The sequence below is a fragment of the Halichoerus grypus genome, chromosome 3 (genome assembly GCF_964656455.1).
Source record: "Halichoerus grypus chromosome 3, mHalGry1.hap1.1, whole genome shotgun sequence".
NCBI classification, from domain to species: domain Eukaryota; kingdom Metazoa; phylum Chordata; class Mammalia; order Carnivora; family Phocidae; genus Halichoerus; species Halichoerus grypus.
The window spans coordinates 205,493,279-205,507,991 of record NC_135714.1 but is presented as its reverse complement, the minus strand read 5'-3'; the positions used below and the strand labels follow the sequence as shown (position 1 = coordinate 205,507,991).

The following is a 14,713-nucleotide window of genomic DNA, read 5'->3' as shown; positions in this document are numbered from 1 at the left end:
ATATCAAACATCTTCATGTCATCTCAAAAACATATAAACCTTTGAATATTAAACTAAAAAATGTAAGTGGTCTAACTTCAGAGAAAAAGTATGTTTGCAATATTGTAATATTATAATAGATTTGCATATGGTACAATATTGTACATTTTTTAATGAACTCTATTTTAAGTACAAAGAAATTCAACCTGAGTGCCTGGAAAAACATACTGTCAGCCAGACTCTTTTAATTTGGTAGAAGACATTATATAAAACAACTTGTCATGTTGTTAGATCAAATTTGATTATTTTAAATTGGATTTATATCTTCATATGTTATTTACTAATGACTTTTTCTTTTATCACATTACTTGTTCACTGATGTTTTTATTTAACTTAATATTAGTTTTCTTAAAAGTTTACATTTTTGCATTTCTGCTAAGAAAGTTGATAGCAACAAATAGCAAATTCTGTAATTATTTTTATCAGAGGAATTTCTTTTCTTATTGGTATTATCCATTTTTATTCAAATTAAGTTTCAGTAAGACTAGGTTCCCATAACATTAACTGACATCCTATTAATTCCTATATAACATACTCACTATCAGAGGAATTTCTTAATCCAAACCTTGATACATGAAGAATCCTTATTTCCATTGTGGAAAAGAATATAGGCTACATATTTACGATTATCTTAGAGATGTTTTAGGCTCAGGTACCTCTACGTCATCACACCTAATATAAACAACCAACTTGTATCATAAAATACTGTGATCAAAATCAAGTACTATGAGAACAGAGAACAATGTTATAAAACTTACACATCATCTATATTCTCTTAAGATCTTACTAAGTAGGTTTTTTTTTTCTTTATTATTCCTTATATATGTGACATCTCAGTAATCTAAAGAATCAAAATAGTGGTGTACCCTGCTCGCACTGATAATCGGGGCTGTGTGTAGTGAAGGATTCCTCTGCTCTTTGCTCCTGGTATCTACAGGGTACTCAATATCTTAACCTTTGGACTATTCCGAGCAATAGGAATGTCCTTGATATTCATGGTGGACTCCTTAAACCACACCTGAGTTTATGGTAACTATGTGATCATGTTTATGATAACTCACGGTGGTGGGAAGGACAGTCATGCACTTAGAGGCTTGGGGTTTTGAGCCAGATGGTATCAGCCTGACCTCCCAACCTGTGGGAGGGGAAGGAGCTGAAGACTGAGTTAACCTTGTAGCCAGTGATTTAATTAATCATGCCTACATCATGAAAACCCAGGTAAAACTCTGGACAGCAAAGCTCAGGCTAGCTTCTTGGTTGGTGATACGTGTGTCCCTGGAAAGTGACACGTCCTGAGGACATGAAAGCCTCATGTCTGACACCCTCCCAGATGGTGCTCTATGAGTCACCTCCTTTGGCTGTTCCCAATCTGATTACTTTATAATATGCTGTACTCGTAAGCATATTGCCTTCTCGTGTTCCGTGAGTTATAGTAGAGAATCATTCAATCTAAGATAACCCCCAAAACGTTAGCCAGCCGGCCAAAGCACGGGTGGCCTAGGGACACTGAGCTTGGGACTGGCATTGGGAGCTGGGGAACCATGCCTTCAAGCCGCGACGTGTGCTCTAGCTCATGTTGATCATGGTCAGAATTGCATTGTACTGGTATTTATGTCAAATAGTCTTTAAAAGATGGGGATAAAGGAGGGCACTTGTGATGAGCCCCGGGTGTTGCATGGAACTCATGAATCACTAAACTGTACACCCGAAACTAATACTACACTGTATGTTAACTAACTGAAACTTAAACAAAAACTTTAAAAAAATTAAAAATATAGCTAAGATCTATCTATTTAGCTAGACATTGTTTACTATTATAAGTGAACCCAGTTTTGACTTAGACATGCATCTTCCTTCTACAGTTTCAATACTACTGATTGACTTAATAAATTTAAGTTTGTACCCATGAAATAACAGGGGGAAAAAAAAAAAAGATCTTTTCTCCGGGCTAATTCCAAAAACTCAAGAAAGAGAGGATTGCTGTCATTATTTTTCATCACATATGTAGGCAATGTGTTTCCTTCTTTTATTATTATTATTTTTACTATTTTTTAATAAGTCATTCCTGCTAACCTTGGTCAATCGATCATGCAACTGTCTCCTGTGTGCGGTCTCTGGCTCTTTGTACGTTTGTGTGTAAAAGTGTTCAGTAACACCCTTGTGCCTGAGAAAGTCAGGTGGAAAAATCAGTTCAACGTTACACCCTTCTCTTTTAAAAGTCAACCTATTCCTAATATTAACTGAGAAATATAAAATCACATATCTGAAGCTAAGTTGACATTAAGTTGTTATTCAAGAGAAGGTTTAATGCAGAATGATATATGTTAATTGATAATTAAAAAGATATATCTGAACAGTGAAATCTGAACTTCAGATAAAAAATGGCAAAGCACATGGAACACTACATCTAAAACTAATGATGTAATGTATGGGGATTAACATAACAATAAATAAAATAAAATAAAAGTAAAAAAAATGGCAAAGCACATACTTTGTAAGCAAGTTTTATTTAATAAAACTTGCATAAGGAAAAGAAAATATATTTATGGTTCTGTACTCTATTTACTGAAAAAAATCCATGTATAAGTGGATCTGTGTGGTTCAACCCCACATTCTTCAAGGATCATCTGTGTAACAGACACAGGCTCTGGGGCGCCTGGGTGGCTCAGGTGGTTAAGCGACTGCCTTCGGCTCAGGTCATGATCCTGGAGTCCCGGGATGGAGTCCCGCATCGGGCTCCCTGCTCAGCAGGGAGTCTGCTTCTCCCTCTGACCCTCCCCCCTCTCATGCTCTCTCTCTCTCATTCTCTCTCTCTCAAATAAATAAATAAAATCTTAAAAAAAAAAAAAACAGACATAGGCTCTGAACCACATGGTTCTGTTGCCTGGAGCCTTTCTTCTCCCTTTGATTTATCTGCCTATATTTTACTAATCTGTTAAGATATTTTACTTTTTCCCAGATATGTTATAATATCAGTTAGGAGATATATATATATATCTATAATCTATCTATCTATATATATATAATTTTTCTACCCAATCCTAGAAAAATACTATTTTTGACCTCCTTTAATACCCAACACCTACCTGGAGTGCTGCATATTTGCCAAAAGTTACAGACATTATTAGTTCACATTAGCATTATTTTTATAAATTACTAAGATATATTTTATTATAACTATTACTGTGTTTTATCATCTGCACATGGATTCCAAGTCGCGTTGAAGCTGCTGCTATCTTCAGTGTCAGAGGCTTTCCCTTTCATCCCCAAGAACAAACAAAGCACCCGATGCAGAGAGCAGGGACTTCAAGCGGCCGTGCGCTAAGCTGCACTGCGACAGGCGCCGTCTGGCGCGGGGAGTCAGCGGGTGTTCACGGCGGGGACAGCGTCTGAGATGACGCCTGCGGGACCGGGGGGCGGTGGGAGAGAAGTCTCAAGATAAATCACACCCAGGCAGACAAGCATCAGACGGCGTGTGAGGAACTACATCAGACCGGCGTCTTATCGCACAGCCTTTAAGTGGCCTCGTGAAAAGGGTGCTCTTCTTGCCGACGTCCAGAGACGAGACCTCTGGAACCACTCAGGAGGGGCGCGCTGAGGTCCAAGCTGCGGCGCTGGGAAGGGCCGCCCCGCCACCCAGCCCGCGCTCCCAGCCAGCTGAGCAGCAGGAGAGCCCTGAAGAGAAGCAGGCCGGGGCGACAAAGGCGCGGTGTGTGCGGCGGGGACACTCCGAGAAGGCCGTTATGTCTCCACGCGCTCCTGGACCATTCGGACACGTGCCCGTCTCTGTCACCTGGAACGCGAGGGGAGCAGTAGCATGGAGGGCAGAGCGCCGCGTGGGGGACTCAGCTAGCCCGGCCCCGTGCGCAGCGGCACCGACTGATGGGGACGCTGGGGAAGGGGATGACGGTGATGCGACTGCGGCCCGGGGGTCGGGGTTCGGACGTGCTCCTGCCCCACAGAGCGGAAGAGGCAGGCTCACCTGCCGCAGGACAAAGAAAGGAAGACAGAGCTGAGTCCACTGCTTGTGGCGAAGGCGAGGGCGCAGCTGCGAAGGCCAGTGCGGGGGCCATGTCCGCCAAGTTGCAGGTGGAAGGAAGAGCAAGGAAGGGCTCTTTTCCACCCGCTACGGTTCACGTCCGGAGGCTGCTGAGCGAGGCAGCAGCCGCTGTAAAGGGTCGGGGTTTTCTGCAACGTTGATGGAGCAAAGCACTGCAAGCCTCAGCCCTAAATGCCCCAAAATGCAGAGTGCCCTTTCCCTGGGGTGCCCAACCTTTAGACGTCTCTTCTCAGGAGCTGAGAACCACCACCTACTTCCTGCTTCACCCCCGCCTCCCATCGCCCGCTGGGTCCCTTGTCCCCGGCCTCAGCCTGTCACCTGCAAACATGGCCTTACCTGCTCCTCCCCAGCAGCCCTCCCCTCCCTGCGAACAGAGCTGTCTGCTGGCTCTCCTGTTTTGTGATGCGCTTCCCCTAAGACTTTCAACACTAGCCAAACTATCACCGATACACAGGAGTTTTGCAGGAAAAGTCTACATCAAACGTTTTGTTGCTGTTGTTTGTTTGCTAGTGTTTGATGATTCTGGTTCACAAACAGAGACTAGGGAGCTGGTTTCATCTTACCTGAGAAACTTCCCAGCCTGGGTGAGGTCATGTCACCGCCGTCGTAAATCTCCAGAGAGTCCCAGTTCTGCTCGGTGGCAAAACTGATCACTTGAATCTAGCAAACGACAGTGTTCAGTTAATGTGTGTTTTTCGTTTAAGGAAATTAGCCTGATCATGTGGGGCTTCCCATGAAACTTAATATACACACGTAAGAGAAGGGTGAAACCAAGGAGAATAAACCATGAAAAGACATTTGAAAATGTCTACAAATGGTATTTTTGACAGCTTTTATCCTAAAAATCTATTATTGCTATTCCAAATAGAGAAATGTGATTAGAAACACGTTGCAGAAGTAGTAAGAAAAGGGAAACAGGCCATGGTTTCAGTGTTTAAAATAACCAATGCAAGTAAAAAAATAAATAACAAATTCAAAATAAATAAATAAAATAAACCAATGCAAAAAAAAAAAAAGATTAAATAAAATAACCAATGCAGAAATAAAATAAAATAACCAATGCAAAACAAAAAACAAACACAGAAAGCAAACACAGACCTAGCCAAACCCTGTGCATTTGGACGTTCGGGGCATAAGGGGCTTACCTGAATTCCTGATCCCTCTGTAACTATGATTTTCCAGATACAGTTTAAGTTGTTACCATACGGTTCCGGGTAGCCAGGGGATAAAATTGTACCTCTGCGCTGAGTGAAATTACCACTGCAGGGGACTAAAAGACAAAACCGTGTGTCATAAACATAAAGCAGAGAGGACAGCATTAATTTGGTGCTTAGCGGTTCTTTGCTGTGTGATCAGATATTAAGAGACATTTTACATGGAGTACGGTCCCTTAAATGGCACTTGTAGCCAGGGTCAAATTTAGTCTGTTCTCTTATAAACTCGCAGTATCATTGATTATTATCTACTGTACTACCAAGTTAGAGATCTGGTGTCTAAAAGTAAATCTCTTCGAGCTCTGTTAGGAGGGATGGTACCTAACGTGGCATCTCTAAAGTGAATTCTGTTTAGAATCATTTTATCCGTACGATTTAAGGAGCTTTGTGGAGTACTGTCTCCTACATGCAGACATGCAACTCCAAAGGATATTAATGGGATTTATGATCAAATCCAGGGAGGAGAAGAGACGCTGAAAATGTGCAAATGAATTCAAGAGCTAATCATGATTGCACTAGAGGTTCTTACACAAAATGAAGCAAATAAACTCTAACTAAGAGCGTCATTGTTATTCGGGCTGCATTAACCTACTACTTTTCAAACCTTCATCAGCACACATTTATTAAAAAGGACATTACACAATATAGCAAATCAGCATTATAATGATTCTTCCCAAAAATGAAATTATGTTATATACCCATGGCTGGAGAGTTAATGGCATACTTAATAAGTATTGAGAAAGAAAACATGTTTCATACTTGTTAATCTAATGAGTTGTTTCATGAAACACGGTAATCTTAAGGGTTTAGCTGCTACTCAGTTATGTCAGGCAAAATGCATTGCTCTTTAAATAGGTCTGGAGCGTGACCAGGTGGTGGAGACTGGACCTCAGCATTGGAAAGCAGCTCTTCAACCAGCTGTGAAGCTGGGCTTGACAGCCTCAAGCAAGGTATCCCACCCTCTGGACACACCCTTACCTATGCAGCTCGGGATCGTGTCATTCCACTGAGCTAAAGCATTAGGTACGGACTGACAGCGGATAGCAGTGGAACCTTGCAGGAGGTATCCTGGGTTACACTCGAAACGGACAATCGAGCCGGCCGAAAATTCCGATCCGATTCTTCTTCCATATCTGGGCTCGGGGATAGAGCTGCACTGGGTATCGCTGGTTCGAGGAACAGCTAGAAGCAAAACACACAACATAGCCATCTGTATCTTTATCGGGAAGCCAAACTATTTCCTTGGAAATAGAGTTAAGATGAGTCCAGAGAGAGTTTCTGTTAATATAGGAATTAAGAACGCCTTCTGCAATTTCTAGAGGGAATGATTTGGGGAGCACTTTCCCATCTGCATTTCATTCTCTTACCAACTCCAAGGACTGCCTTATATTCTCATTTCAGATGAGGAAAACGTGGCATAAGGAGCATTAGTGCCTTATGAGAACTGAGTGATATTCAGGCAATTAAAATTAATTAAGTACCCGAATCACTGTGCTCATGATAATGAGGTGACTAAGAACTTGTACTTATCCTCAAAGACCTTAGAGTCTAGTGAGTATAATATGGCTATTATGATACAATAACAAAATCAAAAATAGAACTCCCATATGATCCAGCAATCTCACTTCTGGGTATATATCCAAAAAATATTGAAATCAGCATCTCAAAGAGATCTCTCTGCCCCCCATGTTCACTGCAGCATCATTCCCAGTAGGCAAGCCATGGAATCAACCTAAGTGTCCATTGATGGATGAATGGACAGAGAAAATGTGTTATATCCATGCAATAGAATATTATTTAGCCTTAAAAAAGAAAGGAATTCTGCCATTTGCAACAACATGGATGTTCCTTCTACCTCCTGATAAAAGTCAAGATGCCCCACAGCACTAGGCCTCCCCTACCAGCAATCCAAAGCAAAATCACACTGCCTTTAAGCCTGTCCCAAATCACCTAGCACACACCTCAGTCCTATAACCAGCCCTTCCTGGAACTTTCTTTTTGAGACACCCCCAGGGTCTCCCTGGTGTGTGGTCTTCACTGAGGGAGTTGGTAAAAATTTAAGCTTGTTTGATTACAGGTGTGTTCTTATGGTCTTTGAGTGGTAGGCATGAGCAGGTGAGCCTCGTTCCAGTGTGGGGTGAGGTATCTATTTAGCTTGTTTATTGGAATTCTCCATCTGTAAGAGATTCTTCTGATTATCAAAAGGGGCAGGGATCAAGTTTGAAAAATACTTCAATTGTCGATGACGCCTGTTACACCAAACCAACTCTTTGAGAAATAGATCCACCTGGTATGCACTTGAAAATGCACTGTTCTGTTTTTGTTCTGTGCAATTAAAAGTCAGTTGGTCTCTATCGTCACCAGGATCCTCTCTCTCTTTCAGACTGTGCATGTCCTCATTCAATGGTGCAGCCTTCTGAGGGAATGTGCTTATATACTCATTTTCTTTAAAACAACCCTCCGTCTTCACAATGCTTTTCCTAACAGGAAATTGAACCTGAACAATGACAGACACCATTTGGGTAACGGCTGCTTAGCAAGTGATTCTATGAGCATGGAAGGTGGAAGATGATTCTGACAAAACCATGCTTGCATTCATGTTGAAGCATTTTCTATCAGAAGGTGACATTAATAAAATTACGTATTAATAACTATAGGTGAAACAATGATACATCAGAATGACTCTTTTTGTAACTAAAAATAGAATGCAGTAGAACTATAATGTTACAATAAATTGCTTAGAACTCCTATTTGTTGTATTTCTGAGTAATTTGTTACAGTTGAACAAGTAGAATGAGAGCAAAAAGGAAATGAATAAAAAATATCCCATGGAGGCTTCAATTCTCAAGAATTATTTTTTTACCAAAATGGAGAAAATATCTCCAATGGCAATTTTTCTACTTGTCCTGAATGACATGGAAAGCTCCCCGCTCTTCATAGCAAAGGCTCCACACTTATCTAAATGGCCTCGTTTGTGTTTGTCCAAGGCACCATGGCCATTCCAGGCTCCAGTGGACAGGAACAAACACACCGTCAAGGTCATTCAGACACACGCCACTACCGAGCCTTTCTTCAGGAACTTCACCATTGTCATTTTTTTAAGGAAAATAACAATAAACAAAAAACACCTGCATTTAGATGAATTATGCAGAACAGTTTTTAGAGGAAGAAGTTTCCAAAGTGAGCAGAAGAACAGCTGTGAGTCTCCGCAAGGTGGAACAGAAGTGAGCAGAAACTGAGACACCAGACGTCCATGCAAGGTCTGGGGAAAATCAGTGTGCAGCAACTTTTGCTCTTGGCATGCCCTCTGGTTCCTTCCCTTCTCCTGGATGTTTCGGGCAGCATCAGAGAGAAATTCCATCCTCTGTGGTAATTATCCTCTATCTTTTAGCAAAGATTTCCTACTGCGGTGAAACAAAACTGAAATCAGTGCGGTGGAAAGCAAACAGGGGAGGAGGTCAGCCTGGAGGAAGAGGAGGTGGGCAGATTGAGGGACGTCCCCGGGGGCTGGTGCGCTGGGCCGGTGCAGGGGCTGGGGCTGGTCTCCGGAGCTTTCCGTGCAGGCACAGAAAGGGGAAACGTGGTCGATCCATCCGTGGATCTTCACGGCTCTTCATTCAGAGCAGGTGTAAGAGCAAGACAACAACAACAGCCTTAATAATAACAAATCTGAATGCATGCAACAATCACTTGCAAAGTCTAAGAGAGGCGGTCTTTCCTGTTTCATTTAGTGACAGCGGATATTTCTATTTCTCAAAATCATTCTGTTTTGGTAGTTGAAAAATCAGATTTGACAAGCCATTACTAGTCAGTGAATTCGAACAAACATCGATGAATTATGAACAAAACTTTAGGCTTATTCGTCTTTGTAAAAAGTATGCATTTTATAAGCTTTTTATACAAAAAGTGAATTTCTTAGAAATGGAAAACCTTATAATTTACGCTATCTAAAAGGAGATGAGGCCTGGGGAAAATCAATAAAGACATGCATTTACATGCCGAGGAAGGACCTCAAGCAAAGGAAATTTTAGTGTAAATTCTTCCTACCCAAACTTAGAAAATGCACTTCCATGTTCCTAGATTGTTTATCTGTTTATTGTAATGCTAAGGAGAGTGAGTCTTGCCATAGGAGGATCCTGGACCAGGAAGCCCTGAGCTGGTGAATCTGGGAGACTGGGCCACTGGGAGGCGAGGAGGCAGGAGGCCGTTTCAGGTGAGGCTGGGGCATGAGGATTTAGGCTAGAGTTGTCCACGTGGCAAATATGCCTCAGAAAGACAGGGATTCGGGGCCAGCTGACACTTGTAAGTTGGGATCTGTGCGGAGGTTTGATGTAAAAACATGGCCTCCTTTTCCCCTTGAAATATTCAGTAAGTCCTACCTGGTTTACTAATTTTGGCATGAGTGACTTATTTTGTGAGAATGTAGTGTTGAATTCTACATGGAAATACACAAGAAAAATGGATGATATGTGGAAACAGCCAGGCATAAATATAAGAGAGTTCAAAATAGTATTCTATGGATGAGACACTCTCAACCACCAAGTTTAATTTTAGGTAGGCTCCATGTTGAGTGTAGAGCCCAGCACGGGGCTTCAACTCATGACCCTGAGATCAAGACCTGAGCTGAGATCAAGAGTTGGATGCTTAACTGACCGAGCCACCCAGGTGCTAAACACCAAGTTTAATAAGACACATTCAGTCCGGAGCACAGGCAGAGCAGGGAGGGGGCGGGCAGTGCAGGGGGGTTGAACCACCCTGCCATATATCAGCATGTGCCTTGGAGCAAGCAGGACAGGAGAGGAGTGTCTGCTCTGCTTTAGTCGGTCTCTGTGGCCACACAGGCTGGTTCCCATGTTGCTTCCAGTATTGCTAAGGTTGATTATAGCATTATAAGGTGTGCATTTTAGGGCCACAAAAAGTCTATAAAGGCAATGTAACTACTTCATAGCATAGCTAAAAGGGATCTTCTAATACTGGAGGAATCAGACTGGGCTCAATTTGTTAAGAAACAGTAGGTAAGTCTCCCACATGGAAAGTTTCTTAGGATGACATGAATTTTGATTTTTCTCATCGATCTAAGAACACATTGACTTTAGGTGTAATATATATTGTGGAATGGCAAAGATCATCCAAAGATTTCCAAAGATTATCCACATTTACTGATTGTGGGTCCTGCCAGTGTCTAGGTCTGGGAGCTTAGAGGGGAGAGGGAAGGCCCTGGGCGAAGGAGGTGGGGAAACTTTCTCCTGGATTTCTAAAAAGAAATGCAAAAAGCTATTTGAATGCATTTGTGTTTAAAACCAAGGTGTGTTCCTCCTCTGCCTTCATGGAAGTCTGTTTACACAGTGGTCCAGTGTGGAACCGAAATGTTGGAACAGTTAGAGAGACTCTCCCACTTCAGGAGCATCCCTAGATGTTCATTCATGGTAGTTTCTCACAGCATCTTTTGCTTCTAAATTCTATTTGATGGTCACACTGCTGAGGTGTGTGGCTGCTGAATCAGAGGAGGATGCAAGTTTGCCCAAGGAGGGCCGACACCTGAGCCACGTGAGACGCATTATCTCTTCTCAGTCTCCGTCCAGTGCACACTACCATTATACAACTGGAGCCCTGCAAAGTAGGCTGCTCCATCCCCGAGGAGATAATGTCCTTGAGTCTTTAATTCAATACCATCAAGCAGCCAAACAAAACTCTTCACAGGTGCTGAGTCATCATTGATAAACCCATGTGGAAGAGCTATTTGTAGCATTGTATTAGGAAGGGTACCCCCATTAGCCTTCTTTGGGGTGCTCGTGGGTCCTAACTCACCCTCAAATATGCCCTTCTGCCTCTAAGTAGTGTAGAAAGCAAATGAAAAGCAGCCAAGGCATGAGTTAATTAGGACACTTTGTGTGTGTGTCCTAATTAAAAAAAAAAAGCCTCTATATGTCCATTTCTCCACAAGATCAGAAAGACAGAAACATGCTCATTATTAATGTCTCCTTATTAACCAGCACGGCATGGAGGGCAAGAGACAGTGATCCTGGCTTCCCACACCCTGGTCCTGAGCTCTGTATAGCACAACTGTCCGTTAACAGGGTCAGACACCCTACAGTCGTGGGCGTCAGAAAGTCCCCGTGCAATTTTAGGCTTTAATAACTTGTGGAAGAATGAAGCCATAAGTGGTACACAAAAGAACTTTTCAGGCAGTTTTTTATACAATAGATTGCAAGTAATTTCTTGGCTTCCATATAACTACCATCTTTCAGAAGCCAATGTTCAATTTAACTTTCCTAATGTATTGAAAACTTCCCCAGGTGCTCTTGAGTGATTTATAAATGGCATTCATGATTCTAGTTCTTTACTTCCAAAGGATTTAGCTTTGATAAAAAGGCATCAATTTTTGCATAAACTCACTGTAGGAACAAAGCAAGAAAAGGAGGTATACCGAGACTTTATAAAATATTGAGAATGTTAGAGTCATTATATGTTGTTAAAGACAAGGAAGATATAGTCCTCCTATAAATGATTTTCTTTTCTCTCTACTTTTCTGTTTTAATTCATTGTAATGGTAATAGGTTACTTTAAACCAAGAAACATAATTTTGAAAATCATGACTTCTGATGATAATATTTGTAAATAGGATAGACATAGGGTCATTTGCCTCAGATATTTTATTTGATGATCTGATTGATTTTCTAATCCTTATCAAAAATCAAAGAACACCCCTTATCAAGATAGACAATGTCAGTAACTTGAATTTCTCCAGGATAAAATATGTACTTAAACCAAGGGGTCCAGTATCTTTATATGTCACCCCAACTTATTGGGTTTGTAAATTTGCTCCTGCAAAACAATACAATTTATTTAAAGAAAATTAGGAGTAAGAGGTAAGTTGCCTACATTGGTCACTGTCCAATAACGTCTATTAAAAATATTGGTTTAATTGTTTATATTTTAAGAAAAGGTATGATTTAGAACAATGTAACTGACTGTAATTGAGTAGCAACATCATTCAAGCAATTACTATTTACACTGGATTAGAGATACTTTTCCTGCTGTTTGTCAGATTCCTTCCTATTCTTTCCCATTCTTTTTTAAACCATCTTATTGCTGAACACTGAAGAGGTTTTATAGCGAAATATTCTATAATTTATAAAATAATTATTTTATAATTTATAGAGTTTATAAAAATATTTCGAGGGCTTGGATTTTGCCATGTGAGAATATCAGAAATGAGTTATGAATGAAATGACATATTTTCCATATTTTTTTTATATACATGATGATGCTGCCCACTACATTTTCTGGAGAAATCTCTATTAAAGGCCAGAAACCATTCCTAATAAGTGATCCTCCTCCACTTCTGAAGAAAATATTTAAGAGCAGTGAGTAATCTCTCTAGCCTCAAGCAAAACTGAGACCTAGAAAAACCATTTCTTCTTATTTTGGAACAGACAGTTTATCCCTGCAGATGGTGATCTCTATCACAGCTCAAGCTACACAGCAATTTCAAGTTCTATCCAAAGACCCGCTTTGTGCTTCAGAAAGTGTATAAACGTTTACATATGTTTTTTCAAGGTCATGTAATGAATATGCAAAATAAAGGTAAACTAGAAATAGGGGGGAAAATCCTCATTTTTACAGAATCTTTGTGCAATCTTAAACATTTTGAATACACTCCAGTTTCAAAAATAAATATAAAGGTTTCAAAGTGCCAAAAGTTATTGGAACACCAACAAAATAAAACAGGTAGTTAGAAGGATGAGTTCATGGATGGTATTCATGGTTTTGTACGATTTTGTTAAGTCGCTTTTTCAATTAGTTTTTACAGGAAGATCTGGAATTGTATAATGTGCTTTAAAGGTATTTCATTAAAGCAGTTACTAAAAAAATCTAAACCATTATGAAACACTTTGCCTAATTACATACAATATTGTAATGTATGTGAAATCCTTTTGCAAAATGTGAAGTGCTATACAAAGTGGATTGGATCAATATGTGTTTCCCGATAATGACAGATAAATGAGCTGTTTCTGTGTCTTTGTAGTAGAAATATCATACTTAAGTGTCAAAAAAAATGTGATATTCTTGTTAAATTGTTTTTGTATAAATATATGAATACCCTCAATTTCCTAAATATTAAAAAAAAAAACAAAAACACACAACTCAGATATTAGTGCTTTAACTGAGCATAGCGGTGTGAGCAGCACTGGGAGAAGATCCTACACACCGAGTGACCTTTACCTTGGTAAACAAAGTGAAAGCCCCGGGCAGATGCTCCGCTCTTAGCGCTGAATCGGAGGAGAATCTGATTTGATGTCGCCAAAGGCAATGTTTCACCTAAAGAAAAAATCAGAGACAATACATGGGATCCCTAGAAGACACTGCACCGTGGTGGACAATAGTTTGGAAAAAAAATATTCACTTGGAATTTTGCATTTAATGGTTGGACTTTTATAAAATTTCCCTTTGGGTTCAGGACCCAGACACCTTGTATCTATCAAGATTTTAAAACTGTTTTTGTCTATTCGTTCTGTTAAAATGTGACTTTAATGATCATCTCATTTAGGCTTCCTTCTGAAGCAAGCACTGGGTACATAGGTCTGTTAGCTGACAATGTTGGAAGTGGAAGAGTCAGATTTATTACTGACTCAGAATCAACTTTATTTGAGAATGACTTACTGGGATTTTATTTAAAATAAGAAAATTAAGGAAATCTGAATCCAAAGCTGATTTTAAAAATATTAAAGCCTTCAGAAAATAAATTAAAAAAAACAACTTATGAAAATATATTTTCACCTTTTAAAGTCCCTCCACACTAGAGGAAGGGTCTCTCTCAAGTGCTGCTAAGGGGCAGATGAATGGCATTAGCATTTCAGAGGTGAATTTGTCCATAGGTATCAATATTTTAAATCTGTATCTTCTGGTGCATTTCTAGACATTACATCATTGGACATTGGCAGAAAATAACAAGACATAGATCTTAAGACTCTTGGTTAATGATAGGGAAAACATGGAAATAATCAAATCCTAACCTTGGCTGGCAAAGTCTGTGAACACCTGTGTGCTTTGACTGTACTTTGGTAAATGATGAAAACACATCATGGTACAAACCTGGCAGTTTGTACGAGGTCCAAACCCATGAGGGGCTAAGTAAATTAGGCTGTATCGATGAAGCGAGTACTAGTCAGCATTAAACTAATTACTTTTGGTGTATATTCGTATTTTTTGATAGGGGAAGACTCCACTTGTGCTTTTATATAAGAGTATGGCAAAAAGACTGAGTTGTGAAAAAACATCCCGTGTTTTATGAAGCCCCATGTTTCCATGCATACATACGCACACACTCATGCACGCCCATGTGTACACATATGTACCCATATACATGTGTGAGTGTGATGGATCTCTATATGTATGT

The 14,713-nt window shown here is 40.4% G+C and overlaps 1 protein-coding gene across 2 annotated transcripts in view; it reads right to left on the bottom strand.

The window, feature by feature from the left end:
* Positions 1-14,713, bottom strand: part of CSMD1 (CUB and Sushi multiple domains 1) — a 2,059,737-nt gene that overhangs the window by 244,360 nt on the left and 1,800,664 nt on the right. For both annotated transcript variants that reach the window (XM_078069893.1, XM_078069894.1), the window contains exons 33-36: positions 13,540-13,635; positions 6,292-6,495; positions 5,245-5,369; positions 4,663-4,759 (exon numbers count right to left, since the gene is read on the bottom strand). In XM_078069893.1, the coding sequence (XP_077926019.1) occupies positions 4,663-4,759; positions 5,245-5,369; positions 6,292-6,495; positions 13,540-13,635 (522 nt within the window). The remainder of the gene's footprint in view (positions 1-4,662; positions 4,760-5,244; positions 5,370-6,291; positions 6,496-13,539; positions 13,636-14,713) is intronic.